The 21,872-nt window shown below is 51.5% G+C and overlaps 9 protein-coding genes across 9 annotated transcripts; 7 read left to right on the top strand and 2 right to left on the bottom strand.

Annotated features, from left to right (window-relative positions):
- Positions 1-1,384: 1,384 nt before the first annotated feature.
- On the top strand, positions 1,385-2,856 carry COCCADRAFT_39694 (uncharacterized protein; the record flags this gene model as incomplete). Its single annotated transcript, XM_007717496.1, has 4 exons — positions 1,385-1,774; positions 1,827-2,466; positions 2,518-2,760; positions 2,813-2,856. 4 exons carry the CDS (start codon positions 1,385-1,387, stop codon positions 2,854-2,856), a joined length of 1,317 nt encoding a protein of 438 aa, XP_007715686.1.
- A 201-nt stretch (positions 2,857-3,057) lies between these two features.
- COCCADRAFT_39693 (uncharacterized protein) lies at positions 3,058-3,678 on the bottom strand (the record flags this gene model as incomplete). The annotated part of the gene is made up of 2 exons (XM_007717495.1): positions 3,058-3,226; positions 3,275-3,678. 2 exons carry the CDS (start codon positions 3,676-3,678, stop codon positions 3,058-3,060), a joined length of 573 nt encoding a protein of 190 aa, XP_007715685.1.
- A 326-nt stretch (positions 3,679-4,004) lies between these two features.
- On the top strand, positions 4,005-5,994 carry COCCADRAFT_105013 (uncharacterized protein; the record flags this gene model as incomplete). Its single annotated transcript, XM_007717494.1, has 4 exons — positions 4,005-4,088; positions 4,170-4,300; positions 4,368-5,154; positions 5,203-5,994. The coding sequence occupies 4 exons, from the start codon at positions 4,005-4,007 to the stop codon at positions 5,992-5,994; spliced, it is 1,794 nt and encodes a 597-aa protein (XP_007715684.1).
- Positions 5,995-6,455: 461 nt separating this feature from the next.
- On the top strand, positions 6,456-7,274 carry COCCADRAFT_7862 (uncharacterized protein; the record flags this gene model as incomplete). Its single annotated transcript, XM_007717485.1, has 3 exons — positions 6,456-6,463; positions 6,550-6,802; positions 6,909-7,274. 3 exons carry the CDS (start codon positions 6,456-6,458, stop codon positions 7,272-7,274), a joined length of 627 nt encoding a protein of 208 aa, XP_007715675.1.
- Positions 7,275-9,843: 2,569 nt separating this feature from the next.
- Positions 9,844-10,002, top strand: COCCADRAFT_105001 (uncharacterized protein; the record flags this gene model as incomplete). Its single annotated transcript, XM_007717493.1, has 1 exon — positions 9,844-10,002. A coding segment is annotated over one exon (159 nt), but the record flags the coding sequence as incomplete, so codon positions are not given.
- A 437-nt stretch (positions 10,003-10,439) lies between these two features.
- Positions 10,440-11,878, bottom strand: COCCADRAFT_29005 (uncharacterized protein; the record flags this gene model as incomplete). Its single annotated transcript, XM_007717489.1, has 2 exons — positions 10,440-11,679; positions 11,829-11,878. The coding sequence occupies 2 exons, from the start codon at positions 11,876-11,878 to the stop codon at positions 10,440-10,442; spliced, it is 1,290 nt and encodes a 429-aa protein (XP_007715679.1).
- Positions 11,879-13,537: 1,659 nt separating this feature from the next.
- Positions 13,538-13,792, top strand: COCCADRAFT_105033 (uncharacterized protein; the record flags this gene model as incomplete). The annotated part of the gene is made up of 1 exon (XM_007717492.1): positions 13,538-13,792. A coding segment is annotated over one exon (255 nt), but the record flags the coding sequence as incomplete, so codon positions are not given.
- A 108-nt stretch (positions 13,793-13,900) lies between these two features.
- COCCADRAFT_7860 (uncharacterized protein) lies at positions 13,901-16,838 on the top strand (the record flags this gene model as incomplete). Its single annotated transcript, XM_007717484.1, has 3 exons — positions 13,901-14,272; positions 14,338-15,357; positions 15,411-16,838. 3 exons carry the CDS (start codon positions 13,901-13,903, stop codon positions 16,836-16,838), a joined length of 2,820 nt encoding a protein of 939 aa, XP_007715674.1.
- Positions 16,839-18,115: 1,277 nt separating this feature from the next.
- Positions 18,116-20,881, top strand: COCCADRAFT_39688 (uncharacterized protein; the record flags this gene model as incomplete). Its single annotated transcript, XM_007717491.1, has 1 exon — positions 18,116-20,881. One exon carries the CDS (start codon positions 18,116-18,118, stop codon positions 20,879-20,881), a length of 2,766 nt encoding a protein of 921 aa, XP_007715681.1.
- Positions 20,882-21,872: the final 991 nt, after the last annotated feature.

The following is a 21,872-nucleotide window of genomic DNA, read 5'->3' as shown; positions in this document are numbered from 1 at the left end:
GTGGCTGAATGACGTATCCATCACGCCTGCCGAAGGTTCAAAGCACTGCACAACTCAGCACACAGCAGCGCTTTAGAAGGCCGCTCTCTACACCTACAGCAACGATAGCGATAGTCGGAAAGCATACGACAGGCAAAGGCTTTGCTGGCTCGAATGGGAAATGTCAATCACCCACCCCTTTTGTTGCAGTTTGCCATGTCGAGCCAGATTTGCATCTTCGATGGGGCTCACTTTGTCCTCGCCGATTAACCTGGGTGAGAGATAGCATAGAGTGGCGTCTACAAATGACGTAGGCAGCCTCTTTTGTAGAGGTACGTGTCTCTATTCTACAAGTGATGGCTGCTTCCGCGGTGTAGATGGACAGATGGATCCATACACGGTGCTTGCACAGACCCAACAGATGGAACTATAATTGCAGAAGGGGCATGTCATGGTGGAGATCATGGCGGCATGACGACAACGACGGTAAGTGTGGTCGTGGGCGGCTCTCTCCCCCAGTTGCAGTTGATCAGCACGGCACAGAGGGCGATCATCTTAGCCATGGGCTTAGCAGTTGGAGCCACGCCCCCGGGACTTCCGAAACAGGCGCAGAGACAGCCGTATGCGTACAGGGACAGGCGGTCTTGGGCGGGTAGCTCAACAAAGAAATGGCATCATGACGCAGTTTGCAACAGGCGGCGGCGGAGGCGCGTATGCTTGAATACGTCGTGGGGAGTTGTCGCTTGGATGTTGCACGAATCCCCTGCTCGACAAGGGGCGGCGGGTCATCCTAGCGTCGATCGATCAGATCGCACGCTTGCTGCATTCATCCATCCAAACATGTAATCATTCATCTGCTGCTGCTTGCACATGCACCACCTCAACCAGAGACAACCGTGAGTGCGATACGAGCAACCTGAGCGTGAGACCAAATTCCTGTTTGTATGCAGCGGAGATACGCAGTATGACTACATCGTACCGCGTAGCTCTTCGGTAGGCGTACAACGAACAGCCCCAAGCGTCTCCTAGTGCCAGACGCCGCGGAGAGCGAACGCCATCAGCTGCTGGTAGCGTCCGCCGTGCATGGCCCAATTGGCGCCGCTGGAGTCGTGGATGGGGAACCAGACCATTACCATCATCCCACTATTGCTGTCCTATGATGCGCCATGTCTACCCTGTGGCACACATGGCGGGGGCTGTTGCTTCCCGATTGACCAGACTCTGAGATGTCAATTACGTCGTTGTGCTTTCTCCCTCCCGGCTCCCTCCATGTATAAAAACACCCTGTGTCATCTTCAGGGAGCGTCATTACAACAACACACCACACTCCAACAAATCAATCCACTCTTCTACACACCAATTTCACCCCCTCTACCACAAACAATCACACCACTACAACTTCAAAATGGACAAAGCAAAGGCAGCCATCACCGAGTTCATGGGCAGGTCCGGCCACCACGACACCACTGTCCACGAGGCAGTTGCCCCTGCTGTACACCACGAGGTTGTCAAGCCCCATGTACATGAGGAGATCAACACTGCCATTGACAAGGAGGTCCACCAAGATCACTACCACCGCACTGTCCAGCCCATCCACGACCGCGAGGTCCTCCCAGAGACACACACTGCCAAGCTCGGAGCAGTCCAGCACCGCGAGTTCGACCACCGTGACACTGATGCTACCAAGAGGACCCTCATCCAAGATCAGGCTCGCTTTGCCGACGAGAGGCGCATTGAGGACACCACCCACAGCCAGAGCGTTGCTCCCACCGTTGGCGGAGAGCACGTCCACCACGTAAGTACAGCAAAGACATATTCTTTTTGCCTCCAAAGCTAACACACCCAAGCACATCCATGAGACCATCCAACCCGTAGTCCAGAAGGAGACCATCCAACCCAGCGTTGTTCACACCACTGTTCCTATCCACGAGGTACACCACAACAAGGCCACTCACCATGAGACTACTGCTCTGCCCGCCATGACCATGGAGCAATTCAAGGCCAAGGGTGGATCCCTGACTGGTCGTGAGGAGCGCTACGACGAGTTCGAGGGTGTTCCCAAGAACATTGGTGGCGTCAGCACTCTTGCTGGTGCTGAGGGTCTTCACCACAAGACCACTCACGACCACTCTTCCGCCCGTCACGGCGATCTTCACACTAAGAACCCATTGGACCGCAACAACGATGGCAGAGTTGATGCTCACGACCTGACCAAGGGCGGCTCCCACAACACCAGCTCCGTCGGCACTGGCGCCTACGGAACCACTCACGGAACCACCCACAACCCCTTGGACCGCAACAACGATGGCAAAGTTGATGCCCACGACCTGACCAAGAGCGGCTCTCACAGCACCACTGGCACTGGTGCCTACGGAACCACCCACGGAACCACCCACAACCCTATGGACCGCAACAACGACGGCAGGGTCGATGCTCATGATCTATCGGGCAACCGCACTCACGACTTGGATGACACCTCCCGCAGCAGTATGTCTAACGTCCAACTCTTATGCAAGAATTTTACTAACTCTTAACCAGAGCATGAGGGCGCTACAGGTACGCTGGACTCCGCTGGAATGGCGCATGGTGTGAGCGATGGAGGACACATGGCGCATCGTGCCAATGAGGACGGTGGGCTGCCCAGAGCGCTTACCGAAGATGTGTCCAAAGCCCGTCCTCACACCCAAGCCGAAGAGGAACAAGTAAGACTTTTGCAAGAATCTAAAGGCCAACATTTCACAGGTAAACACAAGCCCAGCCTGATGGACAAGCTCAACCCTAGTAAGTGCCAACTACGCTTGTATAAAACGATAGCTGCTAACTCCGTTAACAGAGGTTGACAGTGACGGTGATGGCAAGGCGGGATTCATGAAATAAGTGTAGAGCAGTATGACTTGACGCGATCAGTATGCATGAAAGCGAAATACCAACGAGGCTTTCCTATGACATTGTAATAATAGTAGTTTAGTAATGAACGACATCTCCAGAAATAATCATCTGTTGACTTGTGCATTGCGTTGTCCGCATTCTCTAAATTCATAGTAAACCGTTCTGCAGGTGGATTACACTGCTGCACCATCAAACCAACCTTTCGGCTATAGGCACCCACTGGTCTATGGGCTTGTCAGTTGGCACCAACACCACTCTCCCTCCTACCCAGCCACTCATCTGAGAGCTTCCTTCAAGTGCGACCTCGAGCATGTCCACGGATGACAATCCCTTAGCGTCTACTGCAGGACAGTCGTGGCTGCAATACTCAGCACATGCATACTTTACTCGTCACATTTACACTTACTACATCAAACTCAGATGCGGCATGTAGCTTTCATTCGCCCATTGTTCCGCCTTCTTCTCGTCCGAGAATCCTCCGACATGCCGCCTGCACTGCTTGGCTAGCTTCTTCAACCCGTCGTCGACTTGGCATTTAATATACAACTTGCGAAAAAAGTAGTCTTCGCTGTCCAGGTGTTTAAAATTGACTCGCACCTCATTCTCACCCACCCCTAAATCGAGAGAATCCAGCCACGCCTGTCCATCTGAGCCGTGTGTGGATGGCGATATCTCAGAGGTAAGAGTGACGTGGGGGAGGAACCGATGCGGGGAACCAAACTGCTTTGATGTCTTGTCGATCAATGCGGGCAGGACTTTACCAAGAGGATGGTCTGACGGCGGCAATAGCCAAAGTGAGGATCCTGGCATGTTTTCAAAGCAAAAAAATGTTACAGTATTGGTGTTGCAATGTTGGCAGACGGTGGTGTTGTTAAGCTTCAAGACACGCTCCGAATTGAGAGGTGTGGCGTCGTTAGCTGGTGACGCGTCGGCCCGTGACTCCTGCCGGATGGATACGGTTGCGCTGCCGGTACCTGTCGGACATGGTTGGCATGTGAAAGTCGGCATCCACACCCCACAAGCGTTCCCACTCACTCGACCTGCAACTCGTTCCAATAGACGCAACGAATGAACATGTGCCCTTGTCACATTACGGCCTTGTCAGCCGATCACTTTCTGGAGTAACCCAAAACGCCATGGGCGGTGCGCTGAGCGTCGCGTCTGGGGCGCTATGGAGTTTCTTGCTGTGCTTGTTCGACGTAGCTTTCTTTTGGCAGAGGGTATGTCTTCCCCACTGTGTCCGCCATCTCAGCTGTCCGGTTGTCTGAAGCGCTTTCGGGCGTAATGCTGATATGTTGAAGAAACTTTACGCGTGGTTCACACAGAAGAGCCAAAGAGATCTGCTGCTGGAGGCCATTGATAATGCGAAACTATTTGAGGAATGGGAGGCTGCTGCGTACAAGCTTGATGAGGTCCTCGACTATGACCTGTGGTGAGTCCGCTGTCTTGTCCGCAATTGAAAACACGCTTGTGCATTTGACTGACCGTGCCGTTTGCAGGCGACAGGTCGCAAAGAGCAAACACTACGACCATCGCCTCATTAACCAGCGTCTTTCCGCCCTCTACGAAGCCCAAGAAGACGACGATATTCTCGGCGTCATCAACCTTCTCCGCAGCGGCCTCGTGCGAAACCTCGGAAACATAACTGCCTCGCGACTCTACAACCGTGCCTATGCCGGAACGAAACTCCTGATCGAAGACTACGTCACGCAGGTTGCTTATGCAATCGAGAACCTTACACAATATCCTACGTCGAGAAACTCGGACACAGGGTTGACGAACCAGGCCAAGCTAGATGTTCTCCATGATACGAGACAGGCCTTTGGGAGATCGGTCCTGGTGCTTCAAGGCGGACAAGTCTTTGGCCTGTGCCATTTGGGTGTTGTCAAGGCGCTGCATCTGCGTGGTTTACTTCCCCGAATAATTGCCGGGACTGCTACTGGGGCTCTCATAGCGGCCTTGGTAGGTGTGCATACCGAAGATGAATTGCTCGAGTTCCTGACGGGGAGGAACATTGATTTGACAGCCTTCTCAAACCGGCCATATAGGAATGGCGCTCAAGTCACCACGCGGCTCCAGACCATGATACGCCGTGTCAAGAGATGGTGGAACCAAGGCCATTTCCTCGATGTCGGCGTACTCGAACAGCTCTTGAGGGCTAATGTTGGGGACCTGACCTTTGAAGAAGCATACGCTAAAACAAAGAGGGTGTTAAACATTACAGTCACAACTAGTAGTGGTGGCAGCGTGCCAAATCTACTCAACTACCTGACTGCTCCCAACGTCGTACGTCTACCCATCCCTCTTTGATGGAACAAATACTAACAACTGCAGCTCATCTGGTCCGCAGCTCTGGCCTCCAACGCGACGGCCTCGTCGGCACTCTTCCATTCGGTTACGATGATGTGCAAAGACGAAGAAGGCAACATTGTTCCTTGGACTCCAGCATCCAACACTACGTTCCGTCCCTACACACACGCGTCCTACCGTGATCGCGAGTCGCCTCTGCATCGTATCGGCGAGCTCTTCAACGTGAACCACTTTATTGTCTCCCAGGCACGGCCTTATCTTGCGCCCTTTTTGCGTTCTGACCTGCACCACCCCAACCCCAAACAGGACGGCAGATTGCGACTTAGTATGCCGATTCTTCGTCTTGTGGTCCTGGAAGTACAGCACAGGTTGCAACAGCTGGATGAGCTTGGTTTACTTCCTCTGTCAATCCGGCGGTTTCTGCTTGATGAAAACATTCCTGGCCCTAGTCTCACACTGGTACCCGAATTCACTCCCGGCGATTTCTTCAAGTTGCTGGAAAACCCGACAAGGGAAGCGATGGATTACTGGATATTGAAGGGTGAGAGAAGTGTGTGGCCAGCAGTCACAGCATTGAAGATTAGGTGTGCTATTGAAGTAGAACTTGATCGAGGATATCAGCTCGTCAGGCGCAGGAAGCCTTTTGACTTTGCGACTTCTGGGGGTATAACAGGAGGAGATAACGGTGGACCGTTGAGGAAAAATGGAAGCAGGGGTGAGGTGCAGTCCATCTATGGATGGGACGGTGATGCTAGGAGTGCTGAGCTGAGACAAAGGCCTACGAGAGCGGCCAGTTTTGCAGGTGGCATTCCCTAAATATTTACTTTGTTCTAAAACTACTTCATTCTGCGCGTACTGCGATTAATCATTTAGGTATAGCCATTTTGGGGTACAACCTCAAGTCCTCTAGCCATGAGCGTATGGGGGCTGGTTTTTGCATTCCATAATTACATAGTTAACTTTAAAACTTGAATTTGGTTCATGAATTACATGAATGAATAACGTTACTGTGCGTAATGTCACTCACCCGCTGTGAGGATGACTTCCCCACGCATCGAAAGCCCAGCAGCACGTCATTCACGCTAGAGGGATCCAATGTTTCTACTGGGACCAAAGATATTCGTTGAGAAAATCTGATCAGCCGTGTACCCGCGGATTGACACTCTAAAAAAACACACCGGTCGCACTCACCCAAACAATTTGAGCAATCAATCCAAAAACTCCTTACCTTTTCCTCAACGTCCCAAGATTCTGACTTTGTCGCGACATCATCTACAATGGCAACGTGAGCTCCCCCCTCCCCCACCATATCAGTACCCCGCGCCATACAAAAAAGTTACGCGCCGACATCGCTAACCCGCTTTCTCACAGCAACATCACATGGCACCCATCCCTCTCGCGCAGCGAGCGCAACAAATTCCGCAAGCAAACCGGCTTCACAATCTGGTTCACGGGTCTCTCCGCATCCGGTAAATCCACCATCGCCACAGCGCTCGAGCAGCACCTTCTGCACTTGGGTTTCGCGGCGTACCGTCTCGACGGCGACAATGTGCGATTCGGATTGAATAAGGATCTGGGGTTTTCGGAGAAGGATCGCAATGAGAATATCAGGCGGATAGCTGAGGTGTGTATTTGCGCAATCTTCTACCCCTCCCCCCCAAAACCGTTCAGCTATTACTACGGAAAGAATTGAATGGATGGGAGTTAGGGCTAACGCAATAATATAACAGGTAGCAAAGCTCTTCGCAGACTCCTCCACAATCGCCATAACATCCTTCATTTCCCCTTACAAAGCCGATCGCGAGCAAGCCCGCGCCCTGCACGCCGCCACCTCCGATGCTTCGGAGTCGCCCCTCGCTTTTGTTGAGGTTTACGTCGACATCCCGCTTGAAGTCGCGGAGGCGCGCGACCCCAAGGGCCTGTACAAGAAAGCACGCGAAGGCAAGATTCCAGAGTTTACGGGCGTGAGTGCGCCGTATGAGGCGCCTGAGAAGCCGGAGATTCATATCAGGAGCGATAAGAAGAGTGTCGAGGAGAGTGTGGTGGAGATTGTAGAGTATTTGAAGGCGAAGGGGTTGTTGGATGTGGTGCAGTAAGGGTATGCGCTGTGGAATGGATCTTGGTATATGAGAGATGTGGAACTTTTTTTTTCTGAGGGTTGAATATAAGTAAGAGATATACTTTGAGAGATATGGATGATTGCAATGAAAGATATGCGATTTCCCCTCGTACACACACAATTCTAATCTACATGCCCTCATACCTACATTCTCTTTTTTTCTTCTTCGTCCTCGAGAAAAAAAAATTCCGTTTACCTTTATTCAACTAAACAATACTCAAGACCTACACAACTCGAACCTAGAAACAGAAGGTACATGCCGACCCCCCCCCCCCCCCCAGCATCTCTAACAGATCTGATCCCAACTCTCACAAACCCGTCCCCAGCGTTCTCCCGTTTCCGCCCTTACCCTGCTATGCTACATCTACACATACCTTATCACAAACCTTACTCCTCTTTTGCTCCCTACACAACCCTCCCACTTCTCTTCGCACCTAGATGTAAGCCCAAGTACTTATCCACACACACACCCCGCATCCCACACCCCCTCGCTTACAAGGTTTAGAGTAGTACCGTCCAACGCCCGCCCAGGAACGACCGGATGATTTGTTGGGAGAAGGGGGGGATATATCCGCGCGTTCCTCTTGTATATGTTTACATCATTATTCGCCACGACACGGTGCTTGGTTTACTCCTGATTACCCTGTTTGTTATTGGGGGGTTGGTTGGTAAGACAAGGAAGGGGAGGATTATTGGGATGTGTGCTTGCTGGGCGGTTGTTGGCTCTGGTGCTGGGCAACGTGGGAAGTGGTGCGGCTTGGAGGGTGTATAACTTGGGCTTGTTTGTGAATTTCCAGGTTTGGGGTTGTTTAATGGTTGGTTGATGTAGGAGTGGGGAGTGGTTTCTTGTGTATTCTACACTACTACGTATAAGATGTAACAGGGAGCGTGCTTATTGCTTTAGTTTGTAAGGTGTGGTGGTTTAGTGTGCTTTGTGACAGGACGTAGCGCGAGTCTTGGGATTAAGTATTTTATGTATTGTAGATAACTTTGAGCATCGTGTAAGACAAAGTTGATTATGCTCGTTTCTTCTTGTGGTTGGAAACAGCAGAAGCAAAAGCCTTCTGTAAACTACTCTCTCGAATGAACCCTCAAAAAAGTGGTATGCATCGTTCTGCTTTTAGCGAAATTTTTTATTCTCTTAAGTATTCTTCTTGCTCGGCGCATTCCAAATGCCGAGGACTTTTTCCGGTGTTCGTAATGCCTAGTGAGGCTGGTATGGGGATGAACCTAGGAAAGGAAAAACTGTAACAACAAGAAAATACGAAGTCTCGTATAATACATCGAACCATAGATGTGCGCTGATACGATGGGAGGTTTTTCGGTGTGACCTACAGTTTCATGCGCAGGAAAGAGAGACAAAAACGTCGTCAACGGCCCCCTTGCATGGATTATAGTAGCATCAAGACAAATCACCTTGGATGAGTGGACATTTCAGCTGCAATAGCAAGTCGGAGTATTAAACGGCTGCGGTTCCGATGGCTTGCTTGTCGCCATGAAAAGAGCGGGGGCTGTGGCGCAACTTGATACACAGACGAAGTAACGTCTACTTGTCACGTTTCCTGGGGGGGAGAGAGGTCTGGATCGCCAGACAACAAGGGCATGATTTGCGATGCGGCGCAGTGCTCTAGCCAGTCGCGGTCGGGGAAAGGGGAATGGCGCCGCAAACCACAAGCAGTTGCGTACGTAACAAGCATCTCCAACTATCGACCGAATGAAGAGAGCAGAGTGGACATACCCAGTGCATAAGAGCGACGTATTAAGATCGCCAAATATATTGGCAGGCGATAGTTCTGAAGACCAAGACAAACAACCGTTTGTTTGCATCCGGAACTTACTTTCCTCATTTGATCTCTTATCGTTGAAAACTTCATATGTGTATAGTGGTATTATCTCCGAAAAGGATGATATAAGAGGGGACCTTGCCCGGTCGGAGCGATAAAGTAAAACAAACCAGAACCAGGTACGTAGCTGAGCGATGAATGATAGGGGACTTCGCAAATTAGCCAAACTGCCGAATTGTATTGTGCGCAACGTGTTTCGCAAAACAAAGGACAGGCAAAGACCTTGCTTGCGTCTCGGCCATAGACCTGTCTTGGATAGCGGATTACTCTGTAGCGGCCTGTAAGATATTGAGGCGGACCATGAAGAAAGAATGCAGGCGTATGGATGCCTGTGACAGAGAAGAAAGCCGAGTAGGATTTGTTGCACCAACTCAGTACGCGAAGGGATAAACCTTGTTTGTTTTGGCGACTTCCCTCCTGATAGCCTGCAACCCCCCCACACACAGCCTGTTCTTGATCCGCCTCGCACGTTCAATAGTCATGACTTTTTGTCTGCTCTTCCGTGCGCCGCGACTAGGGTGGCAAATCCATCCATCGGTGCAGGTAAGTCATGTACTCAATTGTCTGACATAGATTAAGGGTTTTGGAGAGTCAGTTGGGATTTATTGCCTCTGAGACAGAGTCTGGGGGTTTAAGGAAAAGTGGGGCGCGCGTAGTACGCTTGCGGCAACCAGGAGGCCCTGGGTCGGTACCGGCACGTCCGCCTCCCCGCCAGAGACGGACAAGAAAAGGGTAAGGAGACGGGCGCTGGACGCTTGGAGATGGGCTTGCATGAGCACACGTCACGAAGACGGAATTAGGGAAGAAAAGAGATGCTTATGCATGGAGAAAGAGGATTACAGCATGGCGAAAAAGCAATAAGGTACAGCATAGTCGAAACGTCGGGGCCGTTGGGTGTGACGCCCTTGCAATGTGACGTGACGGGGCGGGAGGCAAGTCCGCGTGTTGGGAGTCGTGCTTGGCTAGTAAGAAAAAAGCAACCAAGCGGACGCCTGGGCCGCGATTGTAGTCCAGCAGTGGGGTATCCTGAACAGCACGCCGTGATGCAAGGTAGACCCTAGTCAGGTGCGGGTGGGTTGTTTTTTTTGGAGATTGTAGGTGTGCGCCGAATGCGCATAATGGACTTGATCCATGAGGGCGTGGACATGTCAACTCAACCATGATGAGCAAAAAAAAAGAACATCTTGTTTCTTCATGCCAGACCTTGACTAATGATTGCAGCGGGGATCAGACGCTTCCACAATGTAACAAGTGACTTTTGTTTTAACCAAGCGTGGATATGATTGGATCATTTACAATCACAAGCGTCCGCCGAGATCTTGCTTGAGCACATCCAGGATCTTCTTGCTGTCAACTTCCTCCTCAGCATTACCTATTCCATTCTTGGCTATCCCATCCTCGCCTTCCTTCAATCTCTTTAAAATCTCAGGATCAAGTTCTCCCATCAATTCGTCAAACTCCTTTTGTTGTTCACCTTCCAGCTTGGCGTACTCTTCCTCTAGCATAAACTCTTGTTTGGGTAACTCATCCATATCTGCAGGAAACACATGTATAGTTGGGAACTCGAGAATGGTCTGGCCATGTAGGCTTTCAGCGAGTGTACACGAGTAATCAAGTGGTATGAGTACGTGGCGGCTCGTGCTCGTGCGAGGTTTTAGTAGAAAAAACCTGGGCTGCCCGCTACGACCCATGGTATGGGTGCTTGGCTCATCATGATCATTATCGCTAGGGTGTCCGTCTGCCACGTCCGCTTCTCTTTTGAAGGTTTGTCCTTTTTCTGACCGAGGAGGGGTTGCTCCTCCTCGGACAGACGACGACTGTGCGTCGCTGATCGGAACGTCCACGTGGATCTGTTGGAGTGGCTGGTCTTGATCCTCTGCAACAGGCGCAACATATTGCTGTGAGTGGGTTGATTCAAGAATGGTAGTAGCAGGAGTTTCAGTGTTGAGCTTCCGTTTCTTGCTTTTGCTATTAACGCCATAGTGGGCAAAGGGCTGGGCATCTTTTATCTGTTGTACCGACGAGGTCTGAGTAAGCACACGCGTCTTGGACGCATCATCTATCCACTCAACTGTCCATACGATATTGCGAGAAACTTTTCTGGGGATACAGATCAGTAGTGTTATGGACATGTTGGGTTTAACCGGGGCGACTAACTTTGTGGCCGACATGTGCGACTTGTTCTCCCTTTGTCTGCTCAAACCCTGGGGCGCTCGGATGATATTGACAGCAGCAGCAGCCTCGAGTTTAGCATAGGGCACACCAGCGCGCTGGCGATTTGACAGACCCTCGGAGGGGGCGGCAGCAGAGGCATGAGCGGCAACCTTGTCAGCTCTGTCGAGATCCCGCTCTATTCCGGAGAGGAAGTTGAAGTCATGGTCAATGCCGGCAGGTGTTAGCAGCTGTGACTTTTTCACAAATTTGGTGGGATCACGTTTGCCGGAGCACTGGGCCCATTGCTGGTGTCGCTTGTAGCACGGCAGTGAGCAAGTGCGCGCACTGCAACCAGGGCAGCGGTATTTGAACTGTGTGGTATTGCTACAGGGAAAGGGTCAGCAGTGAATTACCAGGGCGACTGTGACGGGAACAAAGTGCAGCGGTGATTGGGGCGGGTGGCCAAGCATTCTAGAGCGTTTCCCGTTGAGCATCATCAGCGCTATCGGGGGGAGTGAATTATCACAACGTACCAAACGCTGCACAGCTCGTTGAGCAGCGGTGCACTCGAGGTGTTGTCCATTTCTGGGGGGGGGGAAGGGATTACAAGCAATGGCAGGCGGCGGAAGGGAGCAGGGAAGGTGTGGCGGGAGGGCTCCGGTGGCGTGCTGAGAGGATGGACCGTGATGCCGTGATGCAAACGCAGAGACGCGCAGAGCACGCGGAAGTCGCGATACGGGCAGCGATGGTGCCAAGGCCAGATGGAAAAGCAGCCAATGGGAGGTGGGCGATGGGGGCAGGTCACAATTTTACACGTCTGCTACTGCGAGTAGTTGAAGGACGACGATGCGACGGGTCCATGGAGGCGTCGATGGGCGCAGATTAGCGTAGGCCGACAGAGTTTGCATCTTGGGCCAAGGGAACTGCGGCGGGAGACTTGCAATCTAGCGCAGCGCAACAGCTTCCTCGATTACGTATCTATCACGAGGCGATACGTGGACAGGCTATAGCAGTAGGGAAGGATATTGTGCGCAGAAATGGTCGCCTGGGCCGAACTATAGGGATGCGGACCAGGAACCCTCTTGCTGGCGCATCTGCGTCGGAGCATTCCCCACGCCTGCGCCCAATACTTGGGCTGCCAGGCCCACCTGGCTGCTGATCATACATGGCATGCAGCTGCGACGACCAGCACCGCGACAATGCGATACTGCGATACGGCGACGGCGACGGCGACGGCGACGGCGACTTTCATGCGCTGCACTGCACTACACTGTTCTGATGTGCTCTGCTCTGCTCTGGCGGTCTGCTGGTTGTCGATGGACGGCCGAGGGCCAGCGTTTCAGTGAGGGCGCAGATCGAGGCCGGCTTACACCAACGAGAGCAGCAACAGCGCTGGTGCACAAAAGGCGTGTCGACGGCGGGCTTGGATCGGAGTGTGGAGCCGATGCAGATGCAATGCGTGCGTAAAGGACCGGCAGGGCGCCATTGTTATGTAGTAGGTGGATGGTATCAACAACAGTGTACACCGTGAGTAAGCATGCCGGCCTATACACCCACTGGGGCAGCAGGTAACCAGCCATAGCAGCAGCCATAGCAGCAGCCATTAATACACAAGCAAATCCAGCCAGCACGTCAAGGGGCATGGACAGGCTGCAGGTGCGGGAACAGGGCTCATGCACGCCACCCAGACGTGTGCACACTGCAGCTGTCTGCGCCTGTCGTGCACAAGGACGCACGCCTGATTCGAATCTGGCCCAAATCGGCATCCAGCACAAGGCCGCTTCAACACTGCACACTACTCTTGCCACCATCCGACCCTTTGCTGCTGCCATCCCTGGACGGCCCGAGTCACGGCGGGCACCACTCCGAGGAAGGATGTGGGCGGCCAAGAGGGCGCCGCAATGCTGCTCCACGTCCTCGCTGTCCGTCCTGTCCTGCCCACTGCGCCCCAACCACCACCACCGCCCTCGCCCTCATCAACACCACGATAATGCTCTAGTGTGTACAATGCTCTTGTGCAGCCCAGCGTCAAGATTGGATGGCGGCCCTTGCACCCGTTGCCGCCGGCGTCTCTCGTGAAAACAGGCCAGCCGTTAATCCCACGACCTCCCGCCCCTGACAGCAAGCTGGCCCGTGCCCCCCAGAGCGGCCCTGCGCCAGGCAGGGATTAAGCTTCTTTCATTTCCTCTAACCGACGCTTGCGAGAGCCACCCATGTCTAGTTCTCGCGTCCCTCCTACCCCCAGCATCCAGTCCGCGCGCCTTGCCAGGCCGTCCCCAAAAGCCATGTTTCCCCCTGGCTGCCACCCTCCTCTACTACCCGCAGCAAGCTGGTTTTGAGCTCACAATCCATCGGTCGCGTAAAGCTGCTCCACGCCTCCGCCCTCGCTCACTCAACCCAGTCTCTCGTCTTCGTCCGGCTTGCTACTGCTGCTCTGCGGTTTCAACTGGCACAATCTCCCCAATGTGTTCATCCTAGTCCTTCACTGTCATTATAGTACTACTACTACTACTACTACACTGGTCCCCATCTGCAACCACTCCCTCCTTCTCCCTCTTCACTGTCCCACGCCCAACTCGATAGGACCCAACTTCACCTTCTCGCAATGGCTCCCTCTCTGAGCCTGCGCCCTCGCACCGGCGCCAGCGAGCGTCCCCCAACCAGAGACAATGCCGACCACAGCCTCATCATCCCCAGCCGGACTTCGTCTCTCCACTCGAGAATCACCCAGCCGCTCCCCTCTACCTTGAACGTCAAGCAGGGCGCCAGAAGCCCCAAGACGCTCACCCATGCCTACATGGTTTGTGGTGTTGGTCGAGAGCCCTCGCAATGGGTCAAGGCTCCCGCTCCCGCTCAGGGCAAGATTGGCCACATGAAGGGTGCCGTCGGAACTTTCTGGCTGCCCGAGATCTTGGGAAGCAGCCCCAGGCTCGAACAGGATAATGAGATTGCCAGGTCTCTGCACTCTGCCATGAGGGTATGTTTGCAAATGCCTCACGATACCCCCCCATTGTCACTTCAGTCTGCTAATTCACATCGCAGGCATGCTTCCCTCACGATGTCGAGATTTGCACTGGCAGAAGCCAGCCCCACTGCGTACACCACTCGTTCGTTCTGCAGCAGGATTCCTCTCACACTCTGTATGGTATTGCGCTCCGTGTCTGGTCGCGCGCCGACGAGAAGAGGGCCGAGACTATTCGCGACCTGCGAAAGCGAATCGAGCCCGACTTCTACGACAACCCAGAGGAGACTTACTGGATCCCCTACTGCCTCAGCTTCCTCTCTCGCTATCCCCTGTACAACTTGCTCGGCGACTACCTCCGTGGTATGTGGATTCACTGGAACAAGGCCACCAACCTGTTCCACGCTGAGGAGGTATCTCGCATCCTCAGTTTCCCCGCACCACGCCTGAACGACTTGGTCCGCATCGACATGAAGGACTATGCTCTGTGCTACCAATTCCCCTCCTCGCCCACCGGCTTCCAGAATTTTGCCATGTGGCCCCTCTTTACCTGCTTGTCAATTCCCAACATTGTGGGTGTCATCGAGGCTGCCCTGTCACCAACCCGACGCATCATCTTCACGAGCCACTACCCCGCCATGCTCACTGTCGCAGCCGAGACCGTGCGCTTTTGTGTAAGGGTGTACGAATGGAGCGGTCTCTATGTGCCCGTAGTTCATGCGCGTCACGTCAAGGATCTGGTCCAGGAGCCGGGTCCGTACATTCTTGGTGTCACCTCGGAATGTCGTTCGCTCTTCACGGCCCCAACCGATGCTCTGGTTGTCGATCTAGACCGTAACTTTGTGCTTACGTCAAGTCCCCCAACTGCTCTTTCGGCTGGCCAGAGGACCAAGATGATTACTCGCTTGACCCAGGCTCTCAATGGCGAAGTCGCACCAACAGGTGTACCACAGCATCTGCGGTCAGCCTACGGTGGTGGCAAGCTCATTCCCGCTGGCCAGATTATCGTCATGCGTGGCGAGGTTGAGAGCATCCAAGACCCCGACTGGTGGTCTCAGGATTCTGTCATGTCCGTCATGGACCACGTTTGTGAGAAGCTTGTAAGTACCAAACCATTCAATGCCGTCTCGCCTGCATCTAACATTTTATTTAGGGCCGAAACACTGGAGTCAAGGCAATCTTTGGCGGTTCCGTCAAGAAGCCACTCATGACCAAGGTTTCTATGCGTCACTTGAACGAGATTGTGCGCGAGCGCAACCAATACTCACGTGACGCTCAAGAGGCTTGGACCGACTTTATCAACCTCAAGCAGCGCATGGACAGCGAGCTGGGCAAGGTCACCAAGCGAAACAACTTCTTGGTCGAGGAGCTTGAGAGCTGGAAGCAGCAATTCCTCAAGTTCCAGGCTTTCGCTGAGCAGCTTACCAAGGAGACCCAGGATCTCAAGGTCAAGATTGAGAACCACAAGCGTGAGAACCGCCGTCTCAGCAGCCTCATTGATCAGCAAAAGGACGATGCTGCCAGACTCACTGTCCGCCTCTCTGGCACTGAGAAGCAGCGCGACGATGCTCTCGAGGCTCTCGTTCTCCAGCAAGAGATCGCCGAGGAGCTCGAGCGTGAGAGGAAGAAGAACAAGAAGGAGCTCAGCGCTCTTCAGCACACCAACTCTGCTATCCTCCGCCAGCGCGACGAGGCACAACGCGTTGTGCTTCACCTCCGTGCTCTCATCGAGGGCCAGACCCACCACATGGAACACATTGTCAAGTCCCTCAACCAGGACGACATGTCAAACTACATCGAGGCTGGCTTCGATGATGTACCTGAAGAGGACGAGGAGGACCATTTCCAGGATGCCGAGACCAAGTCTCAGGCAACTACCCACCGTTCTATCAAGGACAAGTCTGAGGTTGGTACCATTCGTGGTGTAGCTGGTGTCGACAGCCGCCAGGAGTCAAGAGCAAGCACTGCTCAAGGCAAGCACCTTGAGGGCGAGGATGTCTCACCAGACATGGAGCACCGTCTCTTCAACAGCCCTGCACGCAACTCCAAGCGCTTCTCGAACCAGTCCATGGTCGATGTTGCTGACCGTGTCCTCCGAGACAAGACCGATGCTATCGCATATATTATCCGCAACATTTCCGAGCAATGCGCCGCAGCTGTAGAGGGTCTTCAACTCGCCCAGCGCGCTGACATCGAGGAAGACAACCACAGTGATCGTCGCAGCAGCGTCGGACAAATGTCGCACGGCGGCCGTACCCAATCCACCATTGGCAGCGAGTATGGTGATGAGGAGAGCATGCTCCGCCCCGGTCGCGGATCAAGCATTCCCCCCACCCCAGACCTAAGCCACAGGTCCAGCACTTCCATGTCCATGGCCAGCGCCAGCACAACGCCAGACCGGTCAAGCCTACAGCACCGATCTCACGACGTGCCTGTTGTGCCAACACGCATCTTGGAAGACGATGACGATGTCGAAGGCAACGGCAACAACGACCTCCATTCTGACATGGTACCCGTCTCCAAGTACGCACAGCCGCTTGGAAGGCCCAGCGGTAGCATGCGTCACATGTCGTCGCGTTAAGTGAAAAGCGTGCAAGAGATGAGGACTCTCTTGGTGTTTTGAATACTTGTTATTTTTCCTTGTTTTTGAACAATCTTGATTTATCATTAGCGATCGAGACGAGATTAGCATTGATGCCCTTTTCCTAACCTTGAACTGGCGTTGGCGTCCTTTTCCTTTCTACTTTCTCCATGGATGGAGGCCTAGTGCCTTCACATCTCAAAGTTATTTCATTCTCCTTTTGCATCTTCTCTCGTTACTATCTTTGAGAGAAGCTTTTTTTCGCCATCTTAACGAACCCGGAATGGGGACTTATTCCTTATGTACGTTTTTTTATATTGCGATGAGTGAGATAGCTGAATCACTCATTATTTTTTTAAACTCTATTTCTCTCATACCCTTCGGCGAAGAAGAGAGGAGGGAAAGAGGAGAGCAAAACTCCCAGGGAGGAAATCAGGTTAAAGGTGGCAGGAATGGGGTGTTGGGCTAGAAAAGAGGGAAAGGATGGTGATGGGGGCATAAGGAAAGAAGGGAGCAGGGTCCCATCTTGTACAAGGCGGAAAACTGGTCTGCAATAGTCAGTCAGTTGCCTTGGCCCACACCTTTTTGGGTTTTTTCTCATCACTGGCTTTGGATGAGCTAGTGTTTTGAGATTTTGTGGGGTGGTGGTCGTCTGACCTTGTGTATCTTCTCTTTCTATTTTCCTTTTACCTCACTCCCTTGTTTGTCGTGTGGTGGTCGTCGTGGTCGTCGTGGTTGGCTGTGTTGCTAGGAATAACATACCACCTTTTTTCCTTATGTTCTTTCAATTGCACCTATTTTGATGTGTTTGTGTCTCTCCTTTCTTTTCTGTCACTGAGTGAGGTGAATATACATATATATATATCTCATCCTGGTTCTCTTTTTTTAAATACCATTAGTAATTAATACCCTTTTGTAGATTTTTTGGACAAAAAGTTTTGCTTCACATATTTCGTTTTATGTCGATTAGATTATATCACTTGCAGGATAGACTAGAAGAAAGCGGGGCTTGGATATGAATACTAGACCTTTCTATCTGAATGAACAGGATCTCACAGCAAAAAAAATCAATATTAAAGGGACTGTGCTTGTCTATTGCACTGTTGCGGTACGGGCAGTTTTTATCCGGCTGTTTGCTTCTCGCTTCACCGGAAGGTGGGGGTTACGGGGCTGAGCCAGCGCCTGTGTACTTCGTGCTTCAAAAGCCTGCCCTCATAGCCTGCTGCTAGCATCATCACCTCCGCACTGCCTTGACTATATTTTCTCGTGCTACAGTTATGCGACTTCTTCACTTTGATCAGTTTGGCCGACTCCTCTTAACAGACTTTCACGGGAAGCCTGTCCCACCATATGCTATTCTTTCACACAGATGGGAGGAATCAGAAATTCTCTTTGAAGACATAGCTAGCGAGACTTACAAAGAGAAGAAGGTCGGCTATCGCAAGCTTCTGTTCTGCGCTAAACAGGCGGCCCAAGACCAGCTCCAGTACTTCTGGATTGACACGTGCTGCATCAAAAAATGGGACAGGCTTGAGCTCTCGCGAGCGATCAACTCAATGTTTCGCTGGTACAGAAAAGCAACTAAATGCTATGTGTTTTTATCGGATGTATCCAATACAACGGACACAGTACAGAGCACCAACTGGGAGGCATCCTTCCGGGCAAGCGCGTGGTTCACTCGAGGCTGGACACTCCAAGAGCTGATTGCGCCAGCATCGGTGGAATTTTTCTCCTGCAAGGAACAGAGGCTAGGGGATAAGAGTTCCCTAGAACAACTAGTGCATGGAATTACTAAGATTCCGCTCGCAGCACTGCGGAATCATCCCTTAGACAAATTCTCTCTACACGAGCGAATGCATTGGGCCGACAATCGCGTCACCACTGAACAGGAAGACATTGTGTACTGCCTTTTTGGACTTCTAGGTGTAACCATGCAGATTAACTATGGCGAAGGGAAGGAAAAAGCATGGAGAAGACTTCAAACAGAAGTCGAGGCAACTAACAGAACACCTTCCATCATTCCATTTTCCCGCAACGAGCATTTTGTCGGACGAGAGTCTCAGCTTGCCGCTCTACAGGCAAATTTGGTCAGCAACGACCATACTACTACGACAACTAGATTGGCCATAGTAGGACCTGGCGGAACAGGCAAATCGCAGCTGGCGCTAGAGCTTGCATACAGAGTAAGAGAGGAGATCAAGACTTGCTCAGTGTTTTGGTTGGATGCAAGCAACATGGAAAGTCTTGAACGTTCGTACTACAGCATTGCCCAGAGGCTCAATATTCCTGGATGGGATGACGAAAAGGCAGATGCAAAGCAGCTTGTAAAACTTCATCTCGAAAAAGAGGATACAGCACATTGCTTGCTGATCTTTGACAACCTAGAAGACATCACGCTACGAGCTGGTGAGATTTTGTCAGCAGGGGGAGTAGGTTTGACTGCCTACCTACCTCAATCCACGCGATGCTCTTTCGTGTTTACAACAACTGAAATCAGCCTAGCTGAGCAAATGGCATCACAAGCGCTTATAGAGCTACAGGAGCTGACACCAGACTCCGCCAAGGAGATGTTGAAGAACTACTTGAACAGAGACAAAAATTTCGATTCAACCGAGGAGCAGCAAGCGAGGATTTTGCTGCAAGAGCTTTCACATCTTCCGCTAGCGATTATCCAAGCAGCAGCTTATATCAATGTCACGGCTGTATCACTTGAGGGTTACCAATCAAAATTGAAGACACAAAACGACTACGATGTCAAACCAGATAGTAGTCCATCAAGGGAAAGACCACAGAGGTTGGGAGCAAAGGATCCTGTGGCCACCACGCTATTCATCTCCCTCGACGAGATCCGCCGTAGTCATGCGCTTGCAGCAGAATATGTGTTACTTGCGGCCTGTGTAGCCTCCAAGGATATCCCGTTTGAACTCTTCGAAAACGAAAACATTCGAGAAAGAGAAAATGCTATACAGGTACTCAGTAAATACAGGCTAGTCACTCGGCGGCCCGAAGATTCTGCACTGGACTTGCACCGACTGGTTCATTGTGCATTGCAGGAATGGCTTCAGCAGCACAATCAGTTTCAGGAGCAGATGGAAAATGCCATCACAAAGCTACTTCGGATCTTCCCAGACCACAACCATCAGAACAGGAGTAAGTGGAGACGATTGTTTCCGCATACCAAGTACGTTCTGTCGTACAAGTCTCCTGGAGTAGAGGATGGCAAACAGTCAGATCTGGTATGGAAATACGCAAGAGCATTGGATAGTGACGGACATTATAATGAAGTGGAAGAGCTGTTGACACGATTGATGGGGACGAGAAAGAGGGGACTCGGGGACGAGCATCCTGATACGCTGACCTGCATAGCGAGCCTAGCAACAACGTATAGAAATCAAGACCGGTGGAAGGAGGCTGAAGATCTAGAGGTGCAAGTACTAGAGATAAGCAAGAGAGTACTTGGGGACGAGCATCCTAACACGCTAATTAACATATCAAACCTAGCGTCGACGTATTATGAACAAGGGCGGTGGAAGGAGGCTGAAGAGCTACAGACACAAGTACTAGAGATAAGGAAGAGAATACTTGGGGACGAGGATCCTTATACGTTGACTGACATGTCAAACCTCGCGACAATATATTCTGAGCAAGGGCGGTGGAAAGAGGCTGAAGAGCTACTTCTACGGGTAATAGAGATGGAAAAGAGAGTACTTCCGGACGACTATCCTAAAATACTAATTACTCTTACGAATCTAGCGATGACGTATACGGAGCAAGAGCGGTGGAACGAGGCACAAGAGATACAGCTGCAAGTATTCGAGGTAGGAAAGAGGATACTCGGGAACGAGCATCCCCTCACACTAGTTGGCATGAGTAATCTTGCCTTTACTCTCAAGCATCAAGGACGGGCCCGAGAGGCTTTGTCTCTTATACAGAGATGTTGCCAACTGTACGAACGAGTCCTTGGTGCAAATCATCCGAGTACAAAAAGGGAACTTCGTTGGTTAGATAGGTGGCGGGCAGAGAGTGAAGAGGAGCACGTTTAGTTTTTACTATTTGCCTTTCCTTTTTGTTCTAGCCTACGAAAAATCATAATGTATAATAAATCTACTACCCTAGACGAGAATACCGACATAAACAATCGAAGCAGTATAGTGCTTACACGGACTGGCATATAAGTGTCTTTCTTTCCAGGAGCTCGGATAAGTTTATACTTTGACGGATATCCCCATAGGGGTAAGAGGAAGAAGAAGAAAAAAAGGTTATATCTCTTAATGTATATTTTGTGGGATACTCCATTCCTTCCCCCCCCCCCCCCAAAAAAAAAAAGAGCAATCCAAACCTACCTGACTAAAAACCATTAGGTTCAGCCCCATGTGATCTGCAGTTGGGGGGGGGATAAAGTAGCGAAAATAGCATAGAGTCAGGACCCTGCATTTTCCCTTTTTCTCCTTCCTTTGCTCATAAGCTTCCAGAGAAGAAAAAAAAAGAAAACGAGAGATTTAGAGAGATGAGGAAAGACACATGTTTGTGCGTTGTCGAGAAGAAGCCCCGCCCCTAAGAAGAAAAGAAAACGTCATATCAATACGTGGCGAAAAAAAAAGGTCATATCTTCTCTCTCTCTCTCTCTCTTTCTCTCTTTCTCTCTTTCCCTCTTTGCCCCACGTAGATAAAGGCAAATACGATATATACATATAATAAGATCCTTCACATATAAGGCACCAGATCGTACGAGAAGGATTTAAACTTTCTCTTTCTCCACTCACGTTTAAGCGAATCACCCAAAAGTTTCCGAGTCAGGGGTAGGGGTGTATCACAAAAAGTGGTGAGTAAAAGGATCCGTGGGGGGGTTTAGGAACCAAGAGTCTTTTTGAACTATTATGCTCGCATACTACTTTCTGTGAAACATGTGATAGTGTTGGTGGGGTTTGAGTCATGGCGAGATGATTTAGTGGTTCGGGTTGAGTTTCCTTTGCTATTCCGTACGTACGAAAGAGCAATGGGTTATGGTCGGGCTGTTTTTGTTAATGTCCGGGG

Source organism: Bipolaris zeicola (genome assembly GCF_000523435.1).
Source record: "Bipolaris zeicola 26-R-13 unplaced genomic scaffold scaffold_182, whole genome shotgun sequence".
Lineage (NCBI taxonomy): Eukaryota > Fungi > Ascomycota > Dothideomycetes > Pleosporales > Pleosporaceae > Bipolaris > Bipolaris zeicola.
This window is presented reverse-complemented; position numbering and strand designations above follow the sequence as displayed.